Consider the following 27,500-nt stretch of genomic DNA (forward strand, 5'->3'; position numbering starts at 1 on the left):
ACATCACAACCTCTAACACCACAACCTCTAACAGCACAACCTCTAACAGCACAACCTCTAACATCACAACCTCTAACAACACAACCTCTAACAACACAAACTCTAACAACACAACCTCTAACAACACAACCTCTAACAACACGAACTCTAACAACACAACCTCTAACAACACAACCTCTGACATAACCTCTAACAACACAACCTCTAACAACACAACCTCTAACAACACAACCTCTAACATCACAACCTTTAACATCACAACCTCTAACATCACAACCTCTAACAACACAACCTCTAACATCACAATCTCTAACAACACAACCTCTAACATCACAACCTCTAACATCACAACCTCTAACACCACAACCTCTAACAACAAAACCTCTAACATCACAACCTCTAACACCACAACCTCTAACAACAAAACCTCTAACATCACAACCTCTAACACCACAACCTCTAACAACAAAACCTCTAACATCACAACCTCTAACACCACAACCTCTAACAACAAAACCTCTAACATCACAACCTCTAACACCACAACCTCTAACAACAAAACCTCTAACATCACAACCTCTAACATCACAACCTCTAACAACACGACCTCTAACACAACCTCTAACATCACAACCTCTAACACCACAACCTCTAACAACACAACCTCTAACAACACAACCTCTGACACAACCTCTAACAACACAACCTTTAACATCACAACCTCTAACAACACAAACTCTAACAACACAACCTCTAACATCACAACCTCTAACATCACAACCTCTAACATCACAACCTCTAACACCACAACCTCTAACACAACTCTAACACCACAACCTCTAACAACACAACCTCTAACAACACAACCTCTAACATCACAACCTCTAACATCACAACCTCTAACATCACAACCTCTAACAACACGACCTCTAACACAACCTCTAACATCACAACCTCTAACACCACAACCTCTAACAACACAACCTCTAACATCACAACCTTTAACATCACAACCTCTAACATCACAACCTCTAACAACACAACCTCTAACATCACAATCTCTAACAACACAACCTCTAACACAACCTCTAACATCACAACCTCTAACACCACAACCTCTAACAACAAAACCTCTAACAACACAACCTCTAACATCACAACCTCTAACACCACAACCTCTAACAACAAAACATCTAACATCACAACCTCTAACAACACGAACTCTAACAACACAACCTCTAACAACACAACCTCTGACACAACCTCTAACAACACAACCTTTAACATCACAACCTCTAACAACACAAACTCTAACACAACGTCTAACAACACAACCTCTAACAACACAACCTTTAACACCACAACCTCTAACAACACAACCTCTAACATCACAACCTCTAACAACACAACCTCTAACACAACTCTAACACCACAACCTCTAATAACACAACCTCTACCAACACAACCTCTAACATCACAACCTCTAACAACACAACCTCTACCAACACAACCTCTAACATCACAACCTCTAACATCACAACCTCTAACAACACAACCTCTAACAACACAACCTCTAACATCACAATCTCTAACAACACAACCTCTAACAACACAACCTCTAACATCACAACCTCTAACAACACGACCTCTAACACAACCTCTAACATCACAACCTCTAACACCACAACCTCTAACATCACGAACTCTAACATCACAACCTCTAACAACACGTACTCTAACAACACAACCTCTAACAACACAACCTCTGACACAACCTCTAACAACACAACCTTTAAAATCACAACCTCTAACAACAAAAACTCTAACACAATCTCTAACAACACAACCTCTAACAACACAACCTTTAACATCACAACCTCTAACACCACAACCTCTAACAACACAACCTCTAACAACACAACCTTTAACATCACAACCTCTAACACCACAACATCTAACAACACAACCTCTAACATCACAACCTCTAACATCACAACCTCTAACACAACTCTAACACCACAACCTCTAACAACACAACCTCTAACATCACAATCTCTAACAACACAACCTCTAACAACACAACCTCTAACAACACAACCTTTAACATCACAACCTCTAACAACACACACTCTAACACAACCTCTAACAACACAACCTCTAACAACACAACCTTTAACATCACAACCTCTAACATCACAACCTCTAACACCACAACCTCTAACAACACAACCTCTAACAACACAACCTTTAACATCACAACCTCTAACATCACAACCTCTAACACCACAACCTCTAACATCACAACCTCTAACACCACAACCTCTAACAACACAACCTCTAACACAACCTCTAACACCACAACCTCTAACATCACGACCTCTATCACAACCTCTAACAACACAACCTCTATCACCTTCTCTAACAACACAATCTCTATCACAACCTCTAACACCACAACCTCTAACATCACAACCTCTAACATCACAACCTCTAACACCACAACCTCTAACAGCACAACCTCTAACAGCACAACCTCTAACATCACAACCTCTAACAACACAACCTCTAACAACACAAACTCTAACAACACAACCTCTAACAACACAACCTCTAACAACACGAACTCTAACAACACAACCTCTAACAACACAACCTCTGACATAACCTCTAACAACACAACCTCTAACAACACAACCTCTAACAACACAACCTCTAACATCACAACCTTTAACATCACAACCTCTAACATCACAACCTCTAACAACACAACCTCTAACATCACAATCTCTAACAACACAACCTCTAACATCACAACCTCTAACATCACAACCTCTAACACCACAACCTCTAACAACAAAACCTCTAACATCACAACCTCTAACACCACAACCTCTAACAACAAAACCTCTAACATCACAACCTCTAACACCACAACCTCTAACAACAAAACCTCTAACATCACAACCTCTAACACCACAACCTCTAACAACAAAACCTCTAACATCACAACCTCTAACACCACAACCTCTAACAACAAAACCTCTAACATCACAACCTCTAACATCACAACCTCTAACAACACGACCTCTAACACAACCTCTAACATCACAACCTCTAACACCACAACCTCTAACAACACAACCTCTAACAACACAACCTCTGACACAACCTCTAACAACACAACCTTTAACATCACAACCTCTAACAACACAAACTCTAACAACACAACCTCTAACATCACAACCTCTAACATCACAACCTCTAACATCACAACCTCTAACACCACAACCTCTAACACAACTCTAACACCACAACCTCTAACAACACAACCTCTAACAACACAACCTCTAACATCACAACCTCTAACATCACAACCTCTAACATCACAACCTCTAACAACACAACCTCTAACATCACAATCTCTAACAACACAACCTCTAACATCACAACCTCTAACAACACGACCTCTAACACAACCTCTAACATCACAACCTCTAACATCACAACCTCTAACAACACGACCTCTAACACAACCTCTAACATCACAACCTCTAACACCACAACCTCTAACAACACAACCTCTAACAACACAACCTCTGACACAACCTCTAACAACACAACCTTTAACATCACAACCTCTAACAACACAAACTCTAACAACACAACCTCTAACATCACAACCTCTAACATCACAACCTCTAACATCACAACCTCTAACACCACAACCTCTAACACAACTCTAACACCACAACCTCTAACAACACAACCTCTAACAACACAACCTCTAACATCACAACCTCTAACATCACAACCTCTAACATCACAACCTCTAACAACACAACCTCTAACATCACAATCTCTAACAACACAACCTCTAACATCACAACCTCTAACAACACGACCTCTAACACAACCTCTAACATCACAACCTCTAACACCACAACCTCTAACATCACAACCTCTAACAACACGAACTCTAACAACACAACCTCTAACAACACAACCTCTGACACAACCTCTAACAACACAACCTTTAACATCACAACCTCTAACAACACAAACTCTAACACAACCTCTAACAACACAACCTCTAACAACACAACCTTTAACATCACAACCTCTAACACCACAACCTCTAACAACACGAACTCTAACAACACAACCTTTAACATCACAACCTCTAACACCACAACATCTAACAACACAACCTCTAACATCACAACCTCTAACATCACAACCTCTAACACAACTCTAACACCACAACCTCTAACAACAAAAACTCTAACACAACCTCTAACAACACAACCTCTAACAACACAACCTTTAACATCACAACCTCTAACATCACAACCTCTAACACCACAACCTCTAACAACACAATCTCTAACAACACAACCTTTAACATCACAACCTCTAACAACACAACCTCTAACAACAAAACCTTTAACATCACAACCTCTAACACCACAACCTTTAACAACACAATATCTAACATCACAACCTCTAACAACACAACCTCTAACACCACAACCTCTAACAACACAACCTCTAACATCACAACCTCTAACAACACAATCTCTAACATCACAACCTCTAACAACACAATCTCTAACATCACAACCTCTAACAACACAACCTCTAACATCACAACCTCTAACATCACAACCTCTAACAACACGAACTCTAACAACACAACCTCTAACAACACAACCTCTGACACAACCTCTAACAACACAACCTTTAACATCACAACCTCTAACAACACAAACTCTAACACAACCTCTAACACCACAACCTCTAACAACACAACCTCTAACAACACAACCTTTAACATCACAACCTCTAACACCACAACATCTAACAACACAACCTCTAACATCACAACCTCTAACATCACAACCTCTAACAACACAACCTCTAACAACACAACCTCTAACAACACAACCTTTAACATCACAACCTCTAACAACACAAACTCTAACACAACCTCTAACAACACAACCTCTAACAACACAACCTTTAACATCACAACCTCTAACATCACAACCTCTAACACCACAACCTCTAACAACACAACCTCTAACAACACAACCTTTAACATCACAACCTCTAACATCACAACCTCTAACAACACAACCTCTAACAACACAACCTTTAACATCACAACCTCTAACACCACAACCTCTAACACCACAACCTCTAACAACACAACCTCTAACATCACAATCTCTAACATCACAATCTCTAACACCACAACCTCTAACACCACAACCTCTAACACCACAACCTCTAACATCACAACCTCTAACATCACAATCTCTAACACCACAACCTCTAACATCACAACCTCTAACATCACAACCTCTAACAACACAACCTCTAACATCACAACCTCTAACATCACAACCTCTAACATCACCAAGAAGGGGGTGAAGAGGGGGTGAGAAGGGGGTGAGAAGGGGTGAGGAGGGGGTAAGGGAGGGAGCGAGGCCTCAATGTTCCTCTGCATCCCAATCCTATGTATGAACTGGGACACAGACAGCCTTCTTATGGCATTCCTGTCCACTCAGGGTGTTGTAGATTCTACAAACCTTTACGTGTTTTTGTCTAACCAATTGTGAATGGGGCCCTGTGCGCTGGGCAGAGCTGAGCTGGTGTGTGGTGTGTCCATGATGCCTGTGCTGTTTAGAGGGTTTGTTTAGGTGTGGGCGTGAATTGTGTACACATGTGTGTGGTGAGTTTGTATTTGGAATAGGGAGATGTGTGTATGTGTGACTGTTTGTGCTGTGAGGTTGTGTGAGTGGAGATGGGTTTGGTGTGTGTGTGTGTGTGTGTCTGTGTGTGTGTGTGTGTGTGTGTGTGTGTGTGTATTTGTGTTTAGAGATGGGTTTGTGGGCACCTGTGGGAGGAGCTGAATAATCCTAAAATTACCCTCACTGGCAGGGCTTGTGGTCTCACATCTGTACCCTGTTAGACTGTCCTCTCCTCCACTCCCCCTCTCCTCGGTTCCCCCTCTCCTCTCCACTGCTCTCCTCCATCCCTCTCTCCTCTCCTCCATCCCTCTCTCCTCTCCTCTATCCCTCTCTCCTCTCCTCTATCCCTCTCTCCTCTTCTCTATCCCTCTCTCCTCTCCTCTATCCCTCTCTCCTCTCCTCCATCCCTCTCTCCTCTCCTCCATCCCTCTCTCCTCTCCTCTATCCCTCTCTCCTCTCCTCTATCCCTCTCTCCTCTCCTCTATCCCTCTCTCCTCTCCTCCATCCCTCTCTCCTCTCCTCCATCCCTCTCTCCTCTCCTCTATCCCTCTCTCCTCTCCTCCATCCCTCTCTCCTCTCCTCTATCCCTCTCTCCTCTCCTCCACCCCTCTCTCCTCGCCTCTATCCCTCTCTCCTCTCCTCTATCCCTCTCTTCTCTTTTCTATCCCTCTCCTCTCCTCTATCCCTCTCTCCTCTCCTCCATCCCTCTCTCCTCTCCTCTCCTCTCCCTTCACATCTCTAATATTTTTCCCTGTCCTCTCTTTTCCTCTGATACAATTACCCTCCTATCTCTATCTCCCTCTGTCCCCCTCCATATTTAACCTCTTTAAGATACACCTACAAACAAATAATGGATGATGCAATTAGGTTACAGTCCTCCCATTCCCCATAGTACTGTCACTTCCTATTCTGTCACCCAGCATATAGATTCCAGCAGACTGTAATGGCAGCTATCCTTAAGCCTTTGAAGCCACGATGAGTGTCTAGACCCCAGTCATGTGACAGGGGCCATCCAGGTCATGTGACGAGGGAGTGTTGAACACTTCCTACCTGTTGTTTGAGCTGCTGTACCAGGCTGTCCTTCTCTCTCTTCAGCATGGCCACCTCGTCCTGCGTTTTCTTCTTCTTGGACGAGGACAGCTCCAGCAGGGCGATGTTGGCATCCTTCTCACTGATGGCTGCTAACAGCGCCTCCTGTCTGTCAAGGACACACATTACAACACACTGTTAGGATTCAGCTGGTGGAGACAGAGAGTCATTACACAACACAGTTAGGATGCATTCAGTCAGGTAATACAAAGTGGAGTTTTAAAGTCAGGATATACAAAGTGGGGTATATGGAATTAATTGATTGGAATATACTGATTTTCTTAAAAAGGAGAAATAGAGTGAAGTTAGCCTGGTACCATGTGGCATGTCAATGACCATAGCAGTAGACAAGACAGCACAAAGAGATCTGGGACCAGGCTAAAAGTCAAGTGAGAGGTGACATAAATATCTTCATTGACTTTATTGAGGCTTCGTTGAGTCCTGCCAAGCTAATATCAACACTGGTTCACCAGAGAGAGAAAGGTGGTGCCGTAGCGCTGCACTGTCCCTCAGCCAGTGTCTACAAACAGCCACACACTACAGGAAATACATTCTAATCAAAGACGTTTACACACTGTATTCCCAATTGGGCTGTTTCTGGAAACCTCCGTCCTTGATCAAACGTTATAAACCTCAGTAGCCGTGTTTGAGTTAGTGTCAGCAAGCAAAAGGCGCTATTGATGTCCTGTGTGTGGTGTGTGTGATGTGGTACCCATTCTCTGCCACCCTCAGGGCCTGACTGTGTGTTTTGCCAAGGGCTGAGGGAAGGAAGGGGGGGACTCACGGGGCTAGGGGCCAGGAGCTAGCTAGGGTGTAGGGAGTAGGGGTTAGGGGGTAGGGAGTAGGTGGTTAGGAATTAGGAAAGGGGGAAAGGGCAAGGGAGAAGTGGGAAAGGGGTAGGGGGTTCGGGTAGGGGGTAGAGGGAATTAGCAATTGGGTTAGGGTAGGGGGTAGAGGGAATGTGCTATAGGGTTAGGGTAGGGGGTAGAGGGAATGAGCTATAGGGTTAGGGTAGGGGGTAGAGGGAATGAGCTATAGGGTTAGGGTAGGGGGTAGAGGGAATGAGCTATAGGGTTAGGGGTAGGGGGTAGAGGGAATGAGCTATAGGGTTAGGGTAGGGGGTAGAGGGAATGAGCTATAGGGTTAGGGTAGGGGGTAGAGGGAATGAGCTATAGGGTTAGGGGTAGGGGGGTAGAGGGAATTAGCTATAGGGTTACGGTAGGGGGTAGAGGGAATGAGCTATAGGGTTACGGTAGGGGGTAGAGGGTAGAGGGAATGAGCTATAGGGTTAGGGTAGGGGGTAGAGGGAATGAGCTATAGGGTTAGGGTAGGGGGTAGAGGGAATGAGCTATAGGGTTACGGTAGGGGGTAGAGGGAATGAGCTATAGGGTTAGGGTAGGGGGTAGAGGGAATTAGCTATAGGGTTACGGTAGGGGGTAGAGGGTAGAGGGAATGAGCTATAGGGTTAGGGTAGGGGGTATAGGGAATGTGCTATAGAGTTCAGGTAGGGGTTAGAGGGAATGAGCTATAGGGTTAGGGTAGGGGGTAGAGGGAATTAGCTATAGGGTTTGGGTAGGGGGTAGAGGGTAGAGGGAATGAGCTATAGGGTTAGGGTAGGGGGTATAGGGAATGAGCTATAGGGTTAGGGTAGGGGGTAGAGGGTAGAGGGAATGAGCTATAGGGTTAGGGTAGAGGGTAGAGGGAATGAGCTATAGGGTTAGGGTAGGGGTAGAGGGAATGAGCTATAGGGTTAGGGTAGGGGGTAGAGGGAATGAGCTATAGGGGTTAGGGTAGGGGGGTAGAGGGTAGAGGGAATGAGCTATAGGGTTAGGGTAGGGGGTAGAGGGAATGAGCTATAGGGTTAGGGTAGGGGGTAGAGGGTAGAGGGAATGAGCTATAGGGTTAGGGTAGGGGGTAGGGGGTAGAGGGAATGAGCTATAGGGTTAGGGTAGGGGGTAGAGGGAATGAGCTATAGGGTTAGGGTAGGGGGTAGAGGGAATGAGCTATAGGGTTAGGGTAGGGGGTAGAGAGAATGAGCTATAGGGTTAGGGTAGGGGGTAGAGGGTAGAGGGAATGAGCTATAAGGTTTGGGTAGGGGGTAGAGGGAATGAGCTATAAGGTTTGGGTAGGGGTAGAGGGAATGAGCTATAGGATTAGGGTAGGGGGTAGAGGGTAGAGGGAATGAGCTATAAGGTTTGGGTAGGGGGTAGAGGGAATGAGCTATAGGATTAGGGTAGGGGGTAGAGGGAAGAAATGAATGAAGGAGGTAGAGGTAGGGGACAGGGGTAGGAGGAAGGGGCGTAGGGAAGGGTGAAGTTGGCACCAGGCCTGGTAAAGCAGGACCTCTACCCACAACCCACCCTACCCCTAGCAGGGGAGACGGAAACACAAAGCTGTGCTGTCCTGATTAACAGAGGTCTGACTGGTGGGGATAAGACTGATGAATTCCAGAGACTGAACAGTGATAGAGAGAGAGAGAGAGAGAGAGAGAGAGAGAGAGAGAGAGAGAGAGAGAGAGAGAGAGAGAGAGAGAGAGAGAGAGAGAGAGAGAGAGAGAGAGAGAGAGAGAGAGAGAGAGAGAGAGAGAGAGAGAGGGAGAGAGAGAGAGAGAGAGAGAGAGAGAGAACTTCTGAGTGTAATGTTTACAGTTAATATTTATTGTTTATTTCACTTTTGTTTACTCTCTACTTCACTTGCTTTGGCAATGTTAACATACGTTACGAGAGAGAGTGGGGGGGGTAGAGGTAGAGAGAGAGAGGGGGGGGTAGAGGGAGAGAGAGAGAGAGGGGGGGTAGAGGGAGAGAGAGAGGGGGGGTAGAGGGAGAGAGAGAGAGGGGGGTAGAGGAGAGAGAGAGGGGGGGTAGAGGGAGAGAGAGAGGGGGGTAGAGGAGAGAGGGGGGGGTAGAGGGAGAGAGAGAGGGGGGTAGAGGGAGAGAGAGAGAGGGGGGTAGAGGGAGAGAGAGGGGGGATAGAGGGAGAGAGAGAGAGGGGGGTAGAGTGAGAGAGAGAGAGAGAGGGGGTAGAGGGAGAGAGAGAGAGGGGGTAGAGGGAGAGAGAGGGGGGGTAGTGGGAGAGAGAGAGGGGGGTAGAGGGAGAGAGAGAGAGGGGGGTAGAGGGAGAGAGAGAGGGGGGGATAGAGGGAGAGAGAGAGAGAGAGGGGGGTAGAGGGAGAGAGAGAGAGAGGGGGGTAGAGGGAGAGAGAGAGAGAGGGGGGTAGAGGGAGAGAGAGAGAGAGAGGGGGGGGTAGAGGGAGAGAGAGAGAGGGGGGTAGAGGGAGAGAGAGAGAGGGGGGGTAGAGGGAGAGAGAGAGAGAGAGAGGGGGGGTAGAGGGAGAGAGAGAGGGGGGGTAGAGGGAGAGAGAGAAAGGGGGGTAGAGGGAGAGAGAGGGGGGGGTAGAGGGAGAGAGAAAGAGAGAGGGTGCCAATGTGTCAAGTAATTATCTTTTTGTTTTCTCATGATTTGGTTGGGACTAATTGTGTTGTTGTCCTGGGGCTCTGTGGGGTCTGTTTGTGTTTGTGAACAGAGCCCCAGGACCAGCTTGCTTAGGGGACTCTTCTCTAGGTTAATTTCTCTGTAGGTGATGGCTTTGTTATGGAAGGTTTGGGAATCGCTTCCTTTTAAGTGGTTGTAGAATTTAACGGCTCTTTTCTGTATTTTGATAATTAGCGGATATCGGCCTAATTCTGCTCTGCATGTATTAATTGGTGTTTTACGTTGTACACGGGGGATATTTTTGCGGAATTCCGCATGCTGAGTCTCAATTTGGTGTTTGTCCCATTTTGTGAATTATTGGTTGGTGAGCGGACCCCAGACCTCACAACCATAAAGGGCAATGGGTTCTATAACTGATTCAAATATTTTTAGCCAGATCCTAATTGGTATGTCAAATTTTATGTTCCTTTTGATGGCATAGAAGGCCCTTCTTGCCCTGTCTCTCTGATCGTTCACAGCTTTGTGGAAGTTACCTGTGGCGCTGATGTTTAGGCCGAGGTATGTATCGTTTTTTGTGTGCTCTAGGGCACAGATGGAATTTGTATTCGTGGTCCTGGCAACTTGACCTTTTCTGGAACACCATTATTTTTGTCTTACTGAGATTTACTGTCAGGGCCCAGGTCTGAGAGAATCTGTGCAGAAGATCTATGTGCTTCTGTAAGCCCTCCTTGGTTGGGGACAGAAGCACCAGATCATCAGCAAACAGTAGACATTTGACTTCAGATTCTAGTAGGGTGAGGCCGGGTGCTGCAGACTGTTCTAGTGCCCTCGCCAATTTGTTGATATATATGTTGAAGAGGGTGGGGCTTAAGCTGCATCCCTGTCTCACCCCCAGGCCCTGTGAAAAGAAATGTGTGGGTTTTTTTGCCAATTTTAACCGCACACTTATTGTTTGTGTACATGGATTTTATAATGTCATACGTTTTCCCCCAATACCACTTTCCATTAATTTGTATAGCAGGCCCTCATGCCAAATTGAGTCAAAAGCTTTTTTGAAATCAACAAAGCATGAGAAGACTTTGCCTTTGTTTTGGTTTGTTTGTTTGTCAATTAGGGTGTGCAGGGTGAATACATGGTATGTCGTACGGTAATTTGGTAAAAATCAAATTTGACATTTGCTCATTACATTGTTTTCGCTGAGGAAATGTACGAGTCTGCTGTTAATGCAGAGGATTTTCCCAAGGTTGCTGTTGATGCATATCCCATGGTAGTTATTGGGGTCAAATTTGTCTCCACTTTTGTGGATTGGGGTGATCAGTCCTTGGTTCCAAATATTGGGGAAGATGCCAGAGCTGAGGATGATGTTAAAGAGTTTAAGTATAGCCAATTGGAATTTGTGGTCTGTATATTTTATAATTTCAATTAGGATACCATCAACACCACAGGCCTTTTGGGTTGGAGGGTTTGTATTTTGTCCTGTAGTTCATTCAATGTAATTGGAGAATCCAGTGGGTTCTGGTCGTCTTTAATAGTTGATTCTAAGATTTGCATTTGATCATGTATATGTTTTTGCTGTTTGTTCTTTGTTATAGGGCCAAAAAGATTGGAGAAGTGGTTTACCATACATCTCCGTTTTGGATAGATAGCTCTTTGTGTTGTTGTTTGTTTAGTGTTTTCCAATTTTCCCAGAAGTGGTTAGAGTCTATGGATTCTTCAATTACATTGAGCTGATTTCTGACTTGCTGTTCCTTCTTTTTCCGTAGTGTATTTCTGTATTGTCTTAGTGATTCACCATAGTGAAGGCGTAGACTCAGGTTTTCTGGGTCTCTATGCTTTTGGTTGGATAGGTTTCTCAATTTCTTTCTTAGGTTTCTGCAGTCTTCATCAAACCATTTGTCATTGTTGTTAATGTTCTTAGGTTTTCTGCTTGAAATGTGTATATTTGATAGGGAAGCTGAGAGGTCAAATATACTGTTTAGGTTTTCTACCTATCTAACTCTCTCTCTCTGTCTGTCTATCTAACCCCCTCATCACCCTCATCACATTCTCTCACTCACATCCAGGATATTGAAGAATCCTCTGACCTAAATCTGTCCAGAAAATAGTGACATCAGATCACTAGGGAAACCCGTACCATCTAACACACACACACACACACACACACACACACACACACACACACACACACACACACACATACATCTTGAGATATACAATATGCCTTACACACTGCTCAGTCCCACAGAGATCGTTTCATCTTTCAGTGAGAGTGCTTGACAGGCAACGCTCCAAAAACACAGCAGAGAAATGAACAAAAACTTTGACTTCCTACTTCCTTGTTCCTATAACTCCTATAACCACATTAACTCATACAGTAAATCCACATACAGAGTGCATAGGGCTGTGTCTATGCCCTTTGGGCCCTGGTCAAAAGTAGTGCACTATATATAGTATGCCAGTTGGGGCGCAGCCTATATCTGTGGTTGTAACTTGTTTTAGCTCTGTTTCACTCAGCACCGAGACAAGGTTAGGGACTTTAGTCTCAGCCCGCCCTGCTTCGGACAGGGCAGCATTGAGAGCATTGAGCCAAAGCTCACCACCTCTCTCACACACACACACACACGTATAGAGGCACAAAGCCCTGCATACACACTAACCCACAAGGAGGCTGTCGTACGTAGAGAAACACAGCCAAGGTTATTCTGTATGGTTTTTAATGCCGTGCAAACACTGACATAGAGGGCTGCACAGAGCAACCATTCTACTCCTCCACCTGGTTCCCCCAGCCTCCTAGTACCCATGGTCATTACACTGGGCAGGATTCATTACTAACCTATTGGATTTCATCCTTCTGGCCATCAGATTAGATATTATAAAACATCATACGTATACTCACCCACACACACATTAAGATACAGTCAAAAATACACTTACAAACACACACGTACCAGAACCCACCAGAACCCACCAGAACATACCAGAACACACCAGAACACACCAGAACACACCAGAACATACCAGAACATACCAGAACACACCAGAACACACCAGAACATACCAGAACACACCAGAACACACCAGAACACACCAGAACATATCAGAACACACCAGAACACACCAGACTATACCAGAACACATCAGACCATACCAGAACACACCAGAACACACCAGAACATATCAGAACACACCAGAACACACCAGAACACACCAGAACATACCAGAACACACCAGAACACACCAGAACATACCAGAACACACCAGAACACACCAGAACATATCAGAACACACCAGAACACACCAGACTATACCAGAACACATCAGACCATACCAGAACACACCAGAACACACCAGAACATATCAGAACACAACAGAACACACCAGAACACACCAGAACACACCAGAACATACGTAAATAAATAAATACATGCAGTGAACACCTAACTCCCTGTGCCCAAGACATGAATCTCCTCTTCCTGTGTCACACACACATACAACGGCGCACACACACACACACACACACACACACACAACTGTAACCATGGCTTCTAACCAGCTCTGATAAATGACCAGTGGTGATGGACCAACGCTTGAAGTCCGAACATCATTTCAATATACTGACCACCTGGTCTGAACACCAGTTAATGGTCAGATACATACACTCTGACTGACCACAGAGCACACACACAGTACTACGTAAACACACACACACACAGTACTAGGCAAACACACACATGCATGCACGCGCACAGAACCTTCTACACAGAGTTGACAGGGTTTACAGCAAGCAGGGAAACTTCATCCAGTTAGCTTCCTGTGTTGTTTAAAGGGGATCCTATATAAATAGTAGCTGGTGCTGCCAGGGTGTGTGTGTGTGTGTGTGTGTGTGTGTGTGTGTGTATGTATGTGTGTGTGTGTGTGTGTGTGTCCAGGGAGAAAGAGGGGCGTGAGGCTGCTTTAGGGAAAGCCGCCAGGCTGCATGTTTCACCACAGAATCCCATCTGTCACTGGGGAAGTGTTTGTGTGTGACGCAGCCCCGACTAAGTTAGTCTACATGGGCCTCACAGCTAACCACTGAACAACTAACTGCTGCATTGAGCAGAGGAACTGAAGGGAAAAGAAACAGAGGTATATCGTAGACACACACACACAAACACACACACACACACATACACACACATACACACACACACACACACACACACACACACACACACACACACACACACACACACACACACATACACACACACACACCCATACACACACAAGCTCATCAAGGCTCTGAGGGCATCAGAGCTAGAATAACAGTCTCTGTTTAGGAAATGAGTTAGATACACAGCCAGACGAGAAGAGAAATGAGAAGAGGAGAGAGAGAAGAAATAAATGATGGATTCTATTTTCATCTTCCTCTGAGGTTCATTCTCTATTCCACTGTAACCCTGACGACTCACACTAAATGATCCCGCTGCTCTGTGGTTCTCTACAGACTTCAGTCTGAGACTGCCATCGTTGAAGTCGTTTGTGGTGACGAGGGGCACAAGGGGCATTATACAAAAACAAAGTAATCAGCGATTGAATCGTCTCTAACCAATCAGAGTATGAAAGCCAATGACACATTTTCAAACTGCCGCTTTACCCACGTGTTCTGAATCTGGCCCAACCCATCAGTTTCTGGACCAATCAGACGGCCCCGAATGTGTTCACGTTCAATGAAGGGTCAGGGAGGTCCTCAGATCCAGAATCATTGAGGAGAAGAAACTAACGTCTGTGGGCGTGGCGTAGCGTTTGGCCGGAGCAAGGAGTGTGGGTAGCCAGTCGACTGTAACCCTGCTGCCCTGTCTGAAGTGCACCTCTTTACAATGTAAAGAGACTTGAGTCTTGGTGAAAACCACTAGATACAATCTATTATCATTACTGTTATGATGTCATGTAGGATGATGTCATGTAGGGCCCTATGAGGAATACGACCCACATAAACACAGACATTACCCACCGCAGACAGTGAAACTAGACATCCCTCTGTGACCACTAAGGTCAACCTTCGAGGCCTCTCATTGGCCAGGACAGTTAGCCTGGAGACCTGTCATTGGCCAGAACAGGTACCGATTTTTAAGGGGTGAAGGGTCAGGTAACTCCATCACCTTTGGTCATTGGTCTAATCAGTAGAAGGAAACAGACCACCAGTCAACATGTGTCATCATCACTGAGCCACAGGCCCTGGACACAGCCTCAGGTTTCTTCCTCGCTCCCCTCTCTCTCTCTCTCTCTCTCTCTCTCTCTCTCTCTCTCTCTCTCTCTCTCTCTCTATGTCTCTCTCTCTCTCTGTATCTCTCTATGTCTCTCTCTCTCTCTGTATCTCTCTCTCTCTGTCCCTCTCTGTCCCTCTGTCTGTCTGTCTGTCTGTCTGTCTCTCTCTCTCTCTCTCTCTCTCTCTCTCTCTCTCTCTCTCTCTCTCTCTCTCTCTCTCTCCTGTCTCTAGATAATGATGTGTTCTCTGGAAATAGGAGGACAGGGGAAGGTGACAGATTTATGGAGTTCTGTGTGATGGCATCATTCCCAATCCCATTCCCATCCTGTCCTGCCAAACCACCCAGGGCAGGACACCCACTGCTCAGAATCCCAAGAATGCTCCAGCTTCCAGAGAAGAAGAAGGAGGAGATATCACACTGATTCTGCCATAGTGAGGACAGACCGTCACAGAGTGCGTGTGGTGGAGGGAGAGATATGTTAAATGAAGGCAGATCTGAGGTTTGACTCGTAAAGCACTTCGAATTCTACAGTCAACCAAACTGACCAAGCAGTGGTTTATGATGTCATCCTCCCATCTTCTGGAGAAAGAGAGAAGAAAAGAGAAATAAAACAGAGTGGGGGTGTGAAGAAGAAAAGGAGGAGGAGGAGGAGAAGGAGGAGAAGGAGGAGAAGAAGAAGAGGAAGGGACTAAAGACACAAGGGATGAGAAATGAGCCCACTAATAAAGCACAGGTCTAGTGGGAGGACAGTAAAGGGTGTGAGGGTTATACACAGGTCTAGTGGGAGGACAGTAAAGGGTGTGAGGGTTATACACAGGTCTAGTGGGAGGACAGTAAAGGGTGTGAGGGTTATACACAGGTCTAGTGGGAGGACAGTAAAGGGTGTGAGGGTTATACACAGGTCTAGTGGGAGGACAGTAAAGGGTGTGAGGGTTATACACAGGTCTAGTGGGAGGACAGTAAAGGGGTGTGAGGGTTATACACAGGTCTAGTGGGAGGACAGTAAAGGGTGTGAGGGTTACACACAGGTCTAGTGGGAGGACAGTAAAGGGTGTGAGGGTTATACACAGGTCTAGTGGGAGGACAGTAAAGGGTGTGAGGGTTACACACAGGTCTAGTGGGAGGACAGTAAAGGGTGTGAGGGTTATACACAGGTCTAGTGGGAGGACAGTAAAGGGTGTGAGGGTTATACACAGGTCTAGTGGGAGGACAGTAAAGGGTGTGAGGGTTATACACAGGTCTAGTGGGAGGACAGTAAAGGGTGTGAGGGTTATACACAGGTCTAGTGGGAGGACAGTAAAGGGTGTGAGGGTTATACACAGGTCTAGTGGGAGGACAGTAAAGGGTGTGAGGGTTATACACAGGTCTAGTGGGAGGACAGTAAAGGGTGTGAGGGTTACACACAGGTCTAGTGGGAGGACAGTAAAGGGTGTGAGGGTTACACACAGGTCTAGTGGGAGGACAGTAAAGGGTGTGAGGGTTATACACAGGTCTAGTGGGAGGACAGTAAAGGGTGTGAGGGTTATACACAGGTCTAGTGGGAGGACAGTAAAGGGTGTGAGGGTTATACACAGGTCTAGTGGGAGGACAGTAAAGGGTGTGACCAGACAAACACACCCCTCAGTCCTGATGTCCACTCATTTCCCCCCAACACAAACACATGCTGCAACCCAAGAGAGAGCTAATTACAGATAATAACACACACACACACACACTCACACTCACACGCACACACCCACACACACACGCACACACCCACACACATATGTTATAGCATGTCGTTTTAAATGGGACATTATTCCATATGTTATTGCATGTCATTTTAAATGGGACATTATTCCATATGTTATTGCATGTCATTTTAAATGGAACATTATTCCATTTGGGACATTATTCCATTTGTTATGTCATGACATTTTAAATGGGACATTATTCCATATGTTATATCATGTTATTTTAAATGGGACATTATTCCATACGTTATGGCATGTCCTGACTCATTTCCAGTCTATTATCAGATGAAGTCATTGGCTCCTTTAACAGTAGATGATTCCACATGCTATTACCCTAGCATCTTAACAGCTTCCTGAAAGTGTTCTAGCATGTCTAGTGGCCTGGTGTGCCTCATCACCAGATCATCCCTAGATCATCACCAGATCATCCCCAGATCATCACCAGATCGTCACCATATAATCACCAGATCATCACCTGATCATCCCCAGATCATCCCCAGATCATCACCAGATCATCACCATATAATCACCAGATCATCACCAGATCGTCAGCAGATCATCACCAGATCATCCCCAGATCATCACAAGATAGTCACCATATAATCACCAGATCATCCCCAGATCATCACCAGATCGTCACCATATAATCACCAGATCATCACCAGATCGTCACCATATAATCACCAAATCATCACCATATAATCACCAGATCATCACCATATAATCACCAGATCGTCACCATATAATCACCAGATCATCACCAGATCATCCCCAGATCATCCCCAGATCGTCACCATATAATCACCAGATCATCCCCAGATCATCCCCAGATCATCACCAGATCATCCCCAGATCATCACCAGATCATCCCCAGATCGTCACCATATAATCACCAGATCATCACCAGATCGTCACCAGATCATCCCCAGATCGTCACCATATAATCACCAGATCATCACCAGATCATCACCAGATCGTCACCATATAATCCCCAGATCATCAACAGATCATCACCAGATCATCCCCAGATCGTCACCATATAATCACCAGATCATCCCCAGATCATCCCCAGATCATCACCAGATCGTCCCCATATAATCACCAGATCATCACCAGATCGTCACCAGATCATCCCCAGATCATCACCAGATCGTCACCATATAATCCCCAGATCATCACCAGATCATCACCAGATCATCCCCAGATCGTCACCATATAATCACCAGATCATCCCCAGATCATCACCAGATCGTCCCCAGATCGTCACCATATAATCACCAGATCATCACCAGATCGTCACCATATAATCACCAGATCATCACCAGATCGTCACCAGATCATATTGAATATATTATTAGTTGACTACACGCCTTTACTTTCCACCAGTAGATTACAGCTATTCCTCAATACATTACAGTCCAGGGCTGGCTGTGTGTAGCTGGATCTGAAGCAGTCTCTCTCATTGCCTTTATAGAGCGCAGAAAGAGCAGTAAAATGGTCAGTCTCCTCTCACTGCTGTAGACACACACACACGATGCACGCAGACGCGCACCGACGCTCGCACACACACACAGAGACACTCTCCGCCAAGGAGAGAGAGAGGAGGACAGAGATGAGCAGGTCTGGAAAAAATGATGTGTTTATCTAGTGTTTTTATTAGAACACTGCTGGATATTCCACTGATAAAATAATACTCCACTACACACCGTTGGCTTTATGAACTACAGTTGAAGTCGGAAGTTTACATACACCTTAGCCAAATACATTTAAACTCAGTTTTTCACAATTCCTGACATTTAATCCTAGTAAAAATTCCCTGTCTTAGGTCAGTTAGGATCACCACTTTATTTTAAGAATGTGAAATGTCAGAATAATAGTAGAGAGAATGATTTATTTCAGCTTTTATTTCTTTCATCACATTCCCAGTGGGTCAGAAGTTTACATACTCTCAATTAGTATTTGGTAGCATTGCCTTTAAATTGTTTAACTTGAGTCAGACGTTTCGGGTAGCCTTCCACAAGATTCCCACAATATGTTGGGTGAATTTTGGCCCATTCCTCCTGACAGAGCTGGTGTAACTGAGTCAGGTTTGTAGGCCTCCTTGCTCTCACACGCTTTTTCTGTTCTGCCCACACATTTTCTATAGGATTGAGGTCAGGGCTTTGTGATGGCCACTCCAATAACTTGACTTTGTCGTCCGTAAGCCATTTTGCCACAACTTTGGAAGTATGCTTGGGGTCATTGTCCATTTGGAAGACCCATTTGCGACAAAGCTTTAACTTCCTGACTGATGTCTTGAGATGTTGCTTGAATATATCCACATAATTTTCCTTCCTCATGATGCCATCTATTTTGTGAAGTGCACCAGTCCCTCCTGCAGCAAAGCACCCCCACAGCATGATGCTGCCACCCCCGTGCTTCCTCCAAACATAACAATGGTCATTATGGCCAAACAGTTCTATTTTTGTTTCATCAGACCAGAGGACATTTCTCAAAAAAGTAAGATCTTTGTCCCCATGTGTAGTTGCAAACCGTAGTCTGGCTTTTTTATGGCGGTTTTGGAGCAGTGGCTTCTTCCTTGCTGAGCAGCCTTTCAGGTTATGTCGATATATGACTCGTTTTACTGTGGATATAGATACTTTTGTACCTGTTTCCTCCAGCATCTTCACAAGGTCCTTTGCTGTTGTTCTGGGATTGATTTGCACTTTTCGCACCAAAGTACATTCATCTCTAGGAGACAGAACACGCCTCCTTCCTGAGCGGTATGACGGCTGCGTGGTCCCATGGTGTTTATACTTGCGTACTATTGTTTGTACAGATGAACGTGGTACCTTCAGGTGTTTGGAAATTGCTCCCAAGGATGAACCAGACTTGTGGAGGTCTACAATATTTTTTCTGAGGTCTTGGCTGATTTCTTTAGATTTTCCCATGATGTCAAGCAAAGAGGCACTGAGTTTGAAGGTAGGCCTTGAAATACATCCACATGTACACCTCAAATTATGTCAGTTAGCCTATCAGAAGCTTCTAAAGCCATGACATCATTTTCTGGAATTTTCCAAGCTGTTTAAAGGCACAGTCAACTTAGTGTATGGAAACTTCTGACCCACTGGAATTGTGATACAGTGAATTATAAGTGAAATAATCTGTCTGTAAACAATTGTTGGAAAATTTACTTGTGTCATGCACAAAGTAGATGTCCTAGCTGACTTGTCAAAACTATAGTTTGTTAAGAAGACATTTGTGGAGTGGTTGAAAAACGAGTTTTAATGACTCCAACCTAAGTGTATGTAAACTTCAGACTTCAACTGTATATGTTCCATTATGGTGTAGGATGTAATTAACCCTCATGTATATGGGTATGGGAGAGTAATGAGCAGGGGAGTTTGTGTGTGTGTGTGTGTGTGTGTGTGTGTGTGTGTGTGTGTGTGTGTGTGTGTGTGTGTGTGTGTGTGTGTTTGTGTGTGTGTGCAGTGGTGGACAAAGTACCCAATTGTTATACTTGAGTAAAAGTAAAGATACCTTAATAGAAAATGACTCAAGTAAAAGTGAAAGTCACCCAGTAAAATACTACTTGAGTAGAAGACTAAAAGTATTTGGTTTTAAATATACTTAAGTATCAAAAGTAAATGTAAGAGTATAAATAATTTCAAATTCCTTATATTAAGCAAACTAGACGGCACCGTTTTCTTGTTTTTTATTTATTTACGGATAACCAGGGGCACGCTCCAACACTGACATAATTTACAAACGAAGCATGTGTGTTTAGTGAGTCCACCAGATCAGAGGCAGTAGGGATGACTAGGGATGTTCTCTTGATAAGTGAGTGAATTAGCCAATTTTCCTGTCCTGCTAAGCATTCAAAATGTAACGAGTACTTTTGGGTGTCAGGGAAAATGTATGGAGTAAAAATACATTATTTTCTTTAGTAATGTAGTGAAGTAAAAGTCAAAGTTGTCAAAAATATAAATAGTAAAGTAAAGTACAGATACCCAAAAAAGACTTAGTACTTTAAAGTATTTTTACTGAAGTACATTACACCACTGTGTGTGTGAGAGAGATTGCATGCGAGAGATAGTGATTCTGTGTGTATGTCTCTATGCGTGTTTGTGCGTGGATGTGTTCGCATGAATGCGTGTGCATGTGTGTGTTCATGCATATGTGTGTGTCTTTGCATCCGTGTGTGTGTGGATTTAATCTACAGATGTGCTGCAGACAGGCTCAGGGTCTCTCACTACAGGAAGGTCCTAAAATACGGCCATCTTTGCTTAGGGAAATATATGTAGCCATAAAACAGGCCAGTTAAACACTGACACACTTACAGTCTGCCTGCCTGTCTGCCTGCTTGCCTGCCTGCCTGCCTGCCTGTCTGTCTGTCTGTTTTACTGTCTGTCTGTCTGCCTGCCTGTCTGCCTGCCTGCCTGCCTGTCTGTCTGTCTGTTTTACTGTCTGTCTGTCTGTCTGCCTGCCTGCCTGCCTGCCTGCCTGTCTGTCTGTCTGTCTGTCTGTCTGTTTTACTGTCTGTCTGTCTGCCTGCCTGTCTGCCTGCTTGCCTGCCTGCCTGCCTGCCTGCCTGTCTGTCTGTCTGTCTGTCTGTCTGTCTGTTTTACTGTCTGTCTGTCTGCCTGCCTGCCTGCCTGCCTGCCTGCCTGTCTGTCTGTATGTCTGTCTGTATGTCTGTCTGTCTGTCTGTCTGCCTGTCTGTCTGTCTGTCTGTCTGTCTGTCTGTCTGTCTGTCTGTCTGTCTGTCTGTCTGTCTGTCTGTCTGTCTGCCTGTCTGTCTGTCTGTCTGTCTGTCTGTCTGTCTGTCTGTCTGTCTGTCTGTAGGGGATATCACTACACCTGGACGGGGGTTCAGATGAGGATAGCAGTCGTCCTTCAACAACCAGATTTGTATTGATATTTAATTGCTATTTCCATGAAGTTCATCAGGTGGAAATACATTAGAAAAATGCTCCTAATATATTAGAAAACTGTTCTGTTGGGCACTGTTCAGTAGGGTAAAGACTTTCTTAATGAGTTTATTTGGAAGTGTGGCTTGTGGTTCCAGTGGACTTGCAGTGTCTAGTAAACGTGTTGTGAGGCTCACTTCTCAACTTCTCAGTGTTTCATTGCAGTGTGTCTGTGTGTCTGGCTGTTTGTAGTTATAATGTGGTGTTGCAAGGGTACCCTGTCTTGATCTGTGGTGGCCCTGCCACCCTCTCTCTGTCCATCTCTCTCTCTCTCTGTCCATCTCTCTCTCTCTCTGTCCATCTCTCTCTCTCTCTCTCTCTCTCTCTCTCTCTCTCTCTCTCTCTCTCTCTCTCGCTCTCTGTCTGTCTTCATCTGTCTCTGTCTCTGTCTCTCTCTCTCTCAATTCAATTCAATTCAATTTCAATTTCAATTCAATTTAAGGGCTTTATTGGCATGTTAACACTGCCAAAGCAAGTGAAGTAGATAGTAAACAAAAGTGAAATAAACAATAAATATTAACTGTAAACATTACACTCAGAAGTTCCAAAGGAATAGAGACATTTCAAATGTCATATTATGTCTCTCTCTCTGTCTCTCTGTCTCTCTGTCTCTCTGTCTCTCTCTCTCTCTGTCTCTGTCTCTCTCTCTCTCTCTGTCTCTCTGTCTCTCTCTCTCTCTCTCTGTCTCTCTCTCTCTCTGTCTCTCTCTCTCTCTCTCTCTGTCTCTCTCTCTGTCTCTCTCTCTCTCTCTCTCTGTCTCTCTGTCTCTCTCTCTCTCTCTCTCTGTCTCTCTCTCTGTCTCTCTCTCTCTGTCTCTCTCTCTCTCTCTCTCTCTGTCTCTCTCTCTCTCTCTGTCTCTCTCTCTCTGTCTCTCTCTCTCTCTCTCTCTCTCTCTCTCTCTGTCTCTCTCTCTGTCTCTCTCTGTCTCTCTCTTGGTTTCTAAGAAGCTTCTTTGGGCACCCAACCCTTTGTGTTTTCTGTGGTAAACACACTAGCGGGGGTAAACTAGTGATCACACACACCATTCCACTGGTCCTCCAGGACATAGACGAAGAGACACTCTGAGTGTCTTGTTTGCTGTTAACCATGTTCTTGAATGCTAACTACATTAATCTTGGTTCGGGGCCAGACAAGTTGTGTCTGCTGTTAACCATGTGCTGTAACCATGAGAGACACTGTCTGAAATGGACCCAGGATTTATAGAGCCTGACCTTGGTAAACACACACACACTCAGTCCGTTAGGCAGGCTGCATGCTGATTGACAGGGGCCTAGTGTGTGTGTGTTCTGTCTCTCCAGACAGACTGGGCAGATGGTGTTTATAGCAGTGAGGAGAGGATGGACAGACCAGGCCCAAGGCCACGGAACACAGGAAGGACAAAAGGAGTGTGGGTGTACTACAGGGGGCTGCTGGGGGACTGCTGGGGGGCTGTTGGGGGCTGCTGGGGGCTGCTGGGGGGTGCTGGGGGGCTGTTGGGGGGCTGCTGGGGGACTGCTGGGGGGCTGCTGGGGGGGCTGTTGGGGGGCTGCTGGGGGGGCTGCTGGGGGCTGCTGGGGGACTGCTGGGGGCTGCTGGGGGACTGTTGGGGGGACTGCTGGGGGCTGTTGGGGGGGCTGTTGGGGGGGCTGCTGGGGGGCTGTTGGGGGGCTGCTGGGGGACTGCTGGGGGGGCTGCTGGGGGACTGTTGGGGGGGCTGCTGGGGGGACTGCTGGGGGACTGCTGGGGGGCTGTTGGGGGGCTGCTGGGAAGCTGCTGGGGGGGCTGCTGGGGGGCTGTTGGGGGGCTGCTGGGGGACTGCTGGGGGGCTGTTGGGGGGCTGCTGGGGGCTGTTGGGGGGCTGCTGGGGGCTGTTGGGGGACTGCTGGGGGGCTGCTGGGGGACTGTTGGGGGGCTGCTGGGGGACTGCTGGGGGCTGTTGGGGGGCTGTTGGGGGGCTGCTGGGGGGCTGTTGGGGGCTGCTGGGGGACTGCTGGGGGGCTGCTGGGGGGGCTGTTGGGGGCTGCTGGGGGACTGCTGGGGGACTGCTGGGGGACTGTTGGGGGGCTGCTGGGGGCTGCTGGGGGGGCTGCTGGGGGACTGTTGGGGGGCTGCTGGGGGGCTGCTGGGGGACTGCTGGGGGGCTGCTGGGGGACTGTTGGGGGGCTGCTGGGGGACTGCTGGGGGGCTGCTGGGGGACTGCTGGGGGACTGCTGGGGGGCTGCTGGGGGGCTGCTGGGGGACTGCTGGGGGGCTGCTGGGGGGCTGTTGGGGAGTGTGTACATGTCTCTGTGTGGTGTGTGATTGGGGATTGTGTACATTTCTCTGTGTGGTGTGTGATTGGGGATTGTGTACATTTCTCTGTGTGGTGTGTGATTGGGGAGTGTGTACATGTCTCTGTTGTGTAATATGTACATGTGGGTAGAGTTAAAGTGACTATGCATAAATAATAAACAGAGTAGCTGCAGCATAAAAGAGGGGTTTGGGGTGGGGTGGGGTCCTTCAGACCCACAGCCTCTATAACCCCCCAGCCATGTCCTTCAGTCCCCCAGACTCTATAACCCCCCAGCCATGTCCTTCAGTCCCCCAGACTCTATAACCCCCATTCCAGGCAGGAATGGGAGTCATGCCACAGGGGAGTCATTAGGGGAAGCAGGTGCTCTCTCTGGGCCTGTGTGTGTGTGTGTGTGTGTGTGTGTGTGTGTGTGTGTGTGTGTGTGTGTGTGTGTGTGTGTGTGTGTGTGTGTGTGTGTGTGTGTGTGTGTGTGTGTGTGTGTGTGTGTGTGTGTGGATGTGTTAAACTATACTTGTGGGAACCAGAAGTTCCCACAAGAGTAGTAAAGAAACAAAAATGTGACCAACTGGGGACATTTTGTTAATCCCCACAAGGTCAAATGCTATTTCTAGGGTTAAGGTTAGAATTAGTGTTAGGGTTAGAATTAGGTTAAGGGTTAGGGTTAGGAGCTAAGGTTAATTTTAGGGTTAGGGTTAGGAGCTAGGATTAGGTTTAGGGTTAAGGTTTAGGAAAATAGGATTTTGAATGGGACTGAATTGTGTGCATGTGTGTGTGTGTATGTGTATGTGTGCGTGCGCGGGCGTGTGTGTGTGTGTGTGTGCGTACGTGGGCGTGTGTGTGTGTGTATGTGTGCGTACATGGGCGTGTGTGTGTGTGTGCGTGCGTGGGTGTGTGTGTGTGTGTATGTGTGCGTGCGTGGGCGTGTGTGTGTGTGCGTGTGTGTGTATGTGTGTGTGTGTGTGCGTGCGTGGGCGTGTGTGTGTGTGTGTGTGTGCGTGCGTGGGCGTGTGTGTGTGTGTGTAGGGTCAGAGGCCCCGTGGACCAGCCCAGGTCTTGACAGGCCAGTACTGGGTTACACAGCTGGTGTGACAGAGTTTCAGGGTGTGGTCTAACCTTCTCTACCCTGACATAAAGGTCACTATGTTATAACACCCTCCAACCATCTTAACATGACCCGCTTCATGGGTTTCTAGGTGTGTTAGTGCTACTGTCAGAGAGATACATTTACATTTTACATGTTAGTCATTTAGAAGACATTCTTATCCAGAGCCACTTACAGTTAGATAGCTAGGTGGGACAACCAGATATCTCAGTCATAGTAAGAACATGTCTCCTCAATACTGTAGCTATCAGTAGTCAGAGCTAGTAGTGGGGGGAAGTGAAGTCAAGCGTGAGTTAGTTCACGAAAGGGCATAGCCTGAAGGTAGGCAGGGGCAGTTCCTCTTGCTGTTCCGTAGGTAAGCACCATGTAGTGGATGTGAGCTTCAACTGGAAGCCAGTGGAGTGTGCAGAGGAGTGGGGTGACATGAGAGAACTTGGGAAGGTTGAAAACCAGGAGGGCTGCAGTGTTCTGGATAAGTTGCAGGGGTTTGATGGCACAAGCGGGGAGCCCAGCCAACAGTGAGTTGCAGTAGTCCAGACGGGAGACGACAAGTGCAGAGAAGAGCTTGGACTGGGCTGATAGAGACTGGGTATATGATAGATAGCAGCAGTTGTACAGCAGTTAGTCTTTCTGGCATACATAATCCTCACTACATGTCCAGAGGTGACTGCACCCCCCTCTCCACCTCTCTTTCTCTCTCTCGCTCTTTGAGAAGGCATGAGGCCTCATCCCTCTCTCTCTCTCTCTCTCTCTCTTTCGCTCTCTCTCTCTCTCTCTCTCTCTCTCTCTCTCTCTCTCTCTCTCTCTCTCTCTCTCTCTCTCTCTCTCTCTCTCTCTCTCTCTCTCTCTCTCTCTCTCTCTCTCTCTCTCTCTCTCTCTCTCTCTCTCTCTCTCTCTCTCTCTCTCTCTCTCTCTCTGTCTCTGTCTCTCTCTCTCTGTCTCTCTCAAAAGTGAAAAAAACTATAAATATTAACAGTAAACATTACACTCAGAAGTTCCAAAATAATAAGTTCTCTCTCTCTCTCTCCTCTCTCTCTCTCTCTCTCTCTCTCTCTCTCTCTCTCTCTCTCTCTCTCTCTGTGTCACACTCTGGTTCTGGGGACTTTATATGTTGAGCCAGGGTGTGTAGATTCCGTGTGTTTATGTGCTGTGTTTTGAGTGTCTAGTTGTTCTATGTCTATGTTGGCCAGAGTGGCTCCCAATCAGAGGCAACGAGTGTCAGCTGTTGTGGGTTGTCTCTGATTGGGAGCCATATTTAAACTGTATGTTTTCCCTTGGGTGTTGTGGGTTTTTGTTCCGTGTTCGGTCATTGTCACTGAGGACTTCACGTACGTTCCGCTCGAGGTCCGTGATCGTCTTATTTATTGGGCTCATACATCACCCTCCTCTGGACATCCAGGTATTGGCCGGACCGTGCACTGTCTTAGCATGAAATACTGGTGGCCAACGTTAGCTAGGGATGTGAGGGTTTATGTCTCCTCCTGCTCGGTGTGTGCCCAGTGTAAGGCGCCTAGACATTTGCCCAGGGGTAAGCTACATCCCCTGCCCGTTCCACAACGACCATGGTCCCACCTATCGGTGGATTTCGTAACTGACCTACCCCCCTCCCAGGGGAATACCACCATATTGGTCGTTGTGGATCGGTTTTCCAAGGCCTGTCGTCTCCTTCCCATGCCGGGTCTCCCTACTGCCCTACAAACCGCTGAGGCCCTATTTACCCATGTGTTCCGGCACTATGGGGTCCCCGAGGATATTGTGTCTGACCGAGGTCCCCAGTTCACTTCCAGAGTTTGGGGAGCGTTCATGGAACGGTTGGGGGTCTCGGTAAGCCTTACCTCGGGGTACCACCCAGAGAGTAATGGGCAGGTGGAACGTGTCAACCAGGATGTGGGTAGGTTTTTGAGGTCCTATTGCCGGGACC

At 46.5% G+C, this 27,500-nt stretch overlaps 1 protein-coding gene across 11 annotated transcripts in view; it reads right to left on the bottom strand.

Moving 5' to 3' along the window:
- LOC121559980 (ELKS/Rab6-interacting/CAST family member 1-like) overlaps positions 1–27,500 on the bottom strand; it is a 507,203-nt gene that overhangs the window by 163,307 nt on the left and 316,396 nt on the right. For all 11 annotated transcript variants that reach the window (XM_045213525.1, XM_045213520.1, XM_045213519.1 and 8 more), the window contains one exon: positions 6,804–6,951. In XM_045213525.1, the coding sequence (XP_045069460.1) occupies positions 6,804–6,951 (148 nt within the window). The remainder of the gene's footprint in view (positions 1–6,803; positions 6,952–27,500) is intronic.

This window comes from Coregonus clupeaformis, unplaced genomic scaffold, assembly GCF_020615455.1.
Source record: "Coregonus clupeaformis isolate EN_2021a unplaced genomic scaffold, ASM2061545v1 scaf0120, whole genome shotgun sequence".
In the NCBI taxonomy this organism is placed as follows: Eukaryota; Metazoa; Chordata; class Actinopteri; order Salmoniformes; family Salmonidae; genus Coregonus; species Coregonus clupeaformis.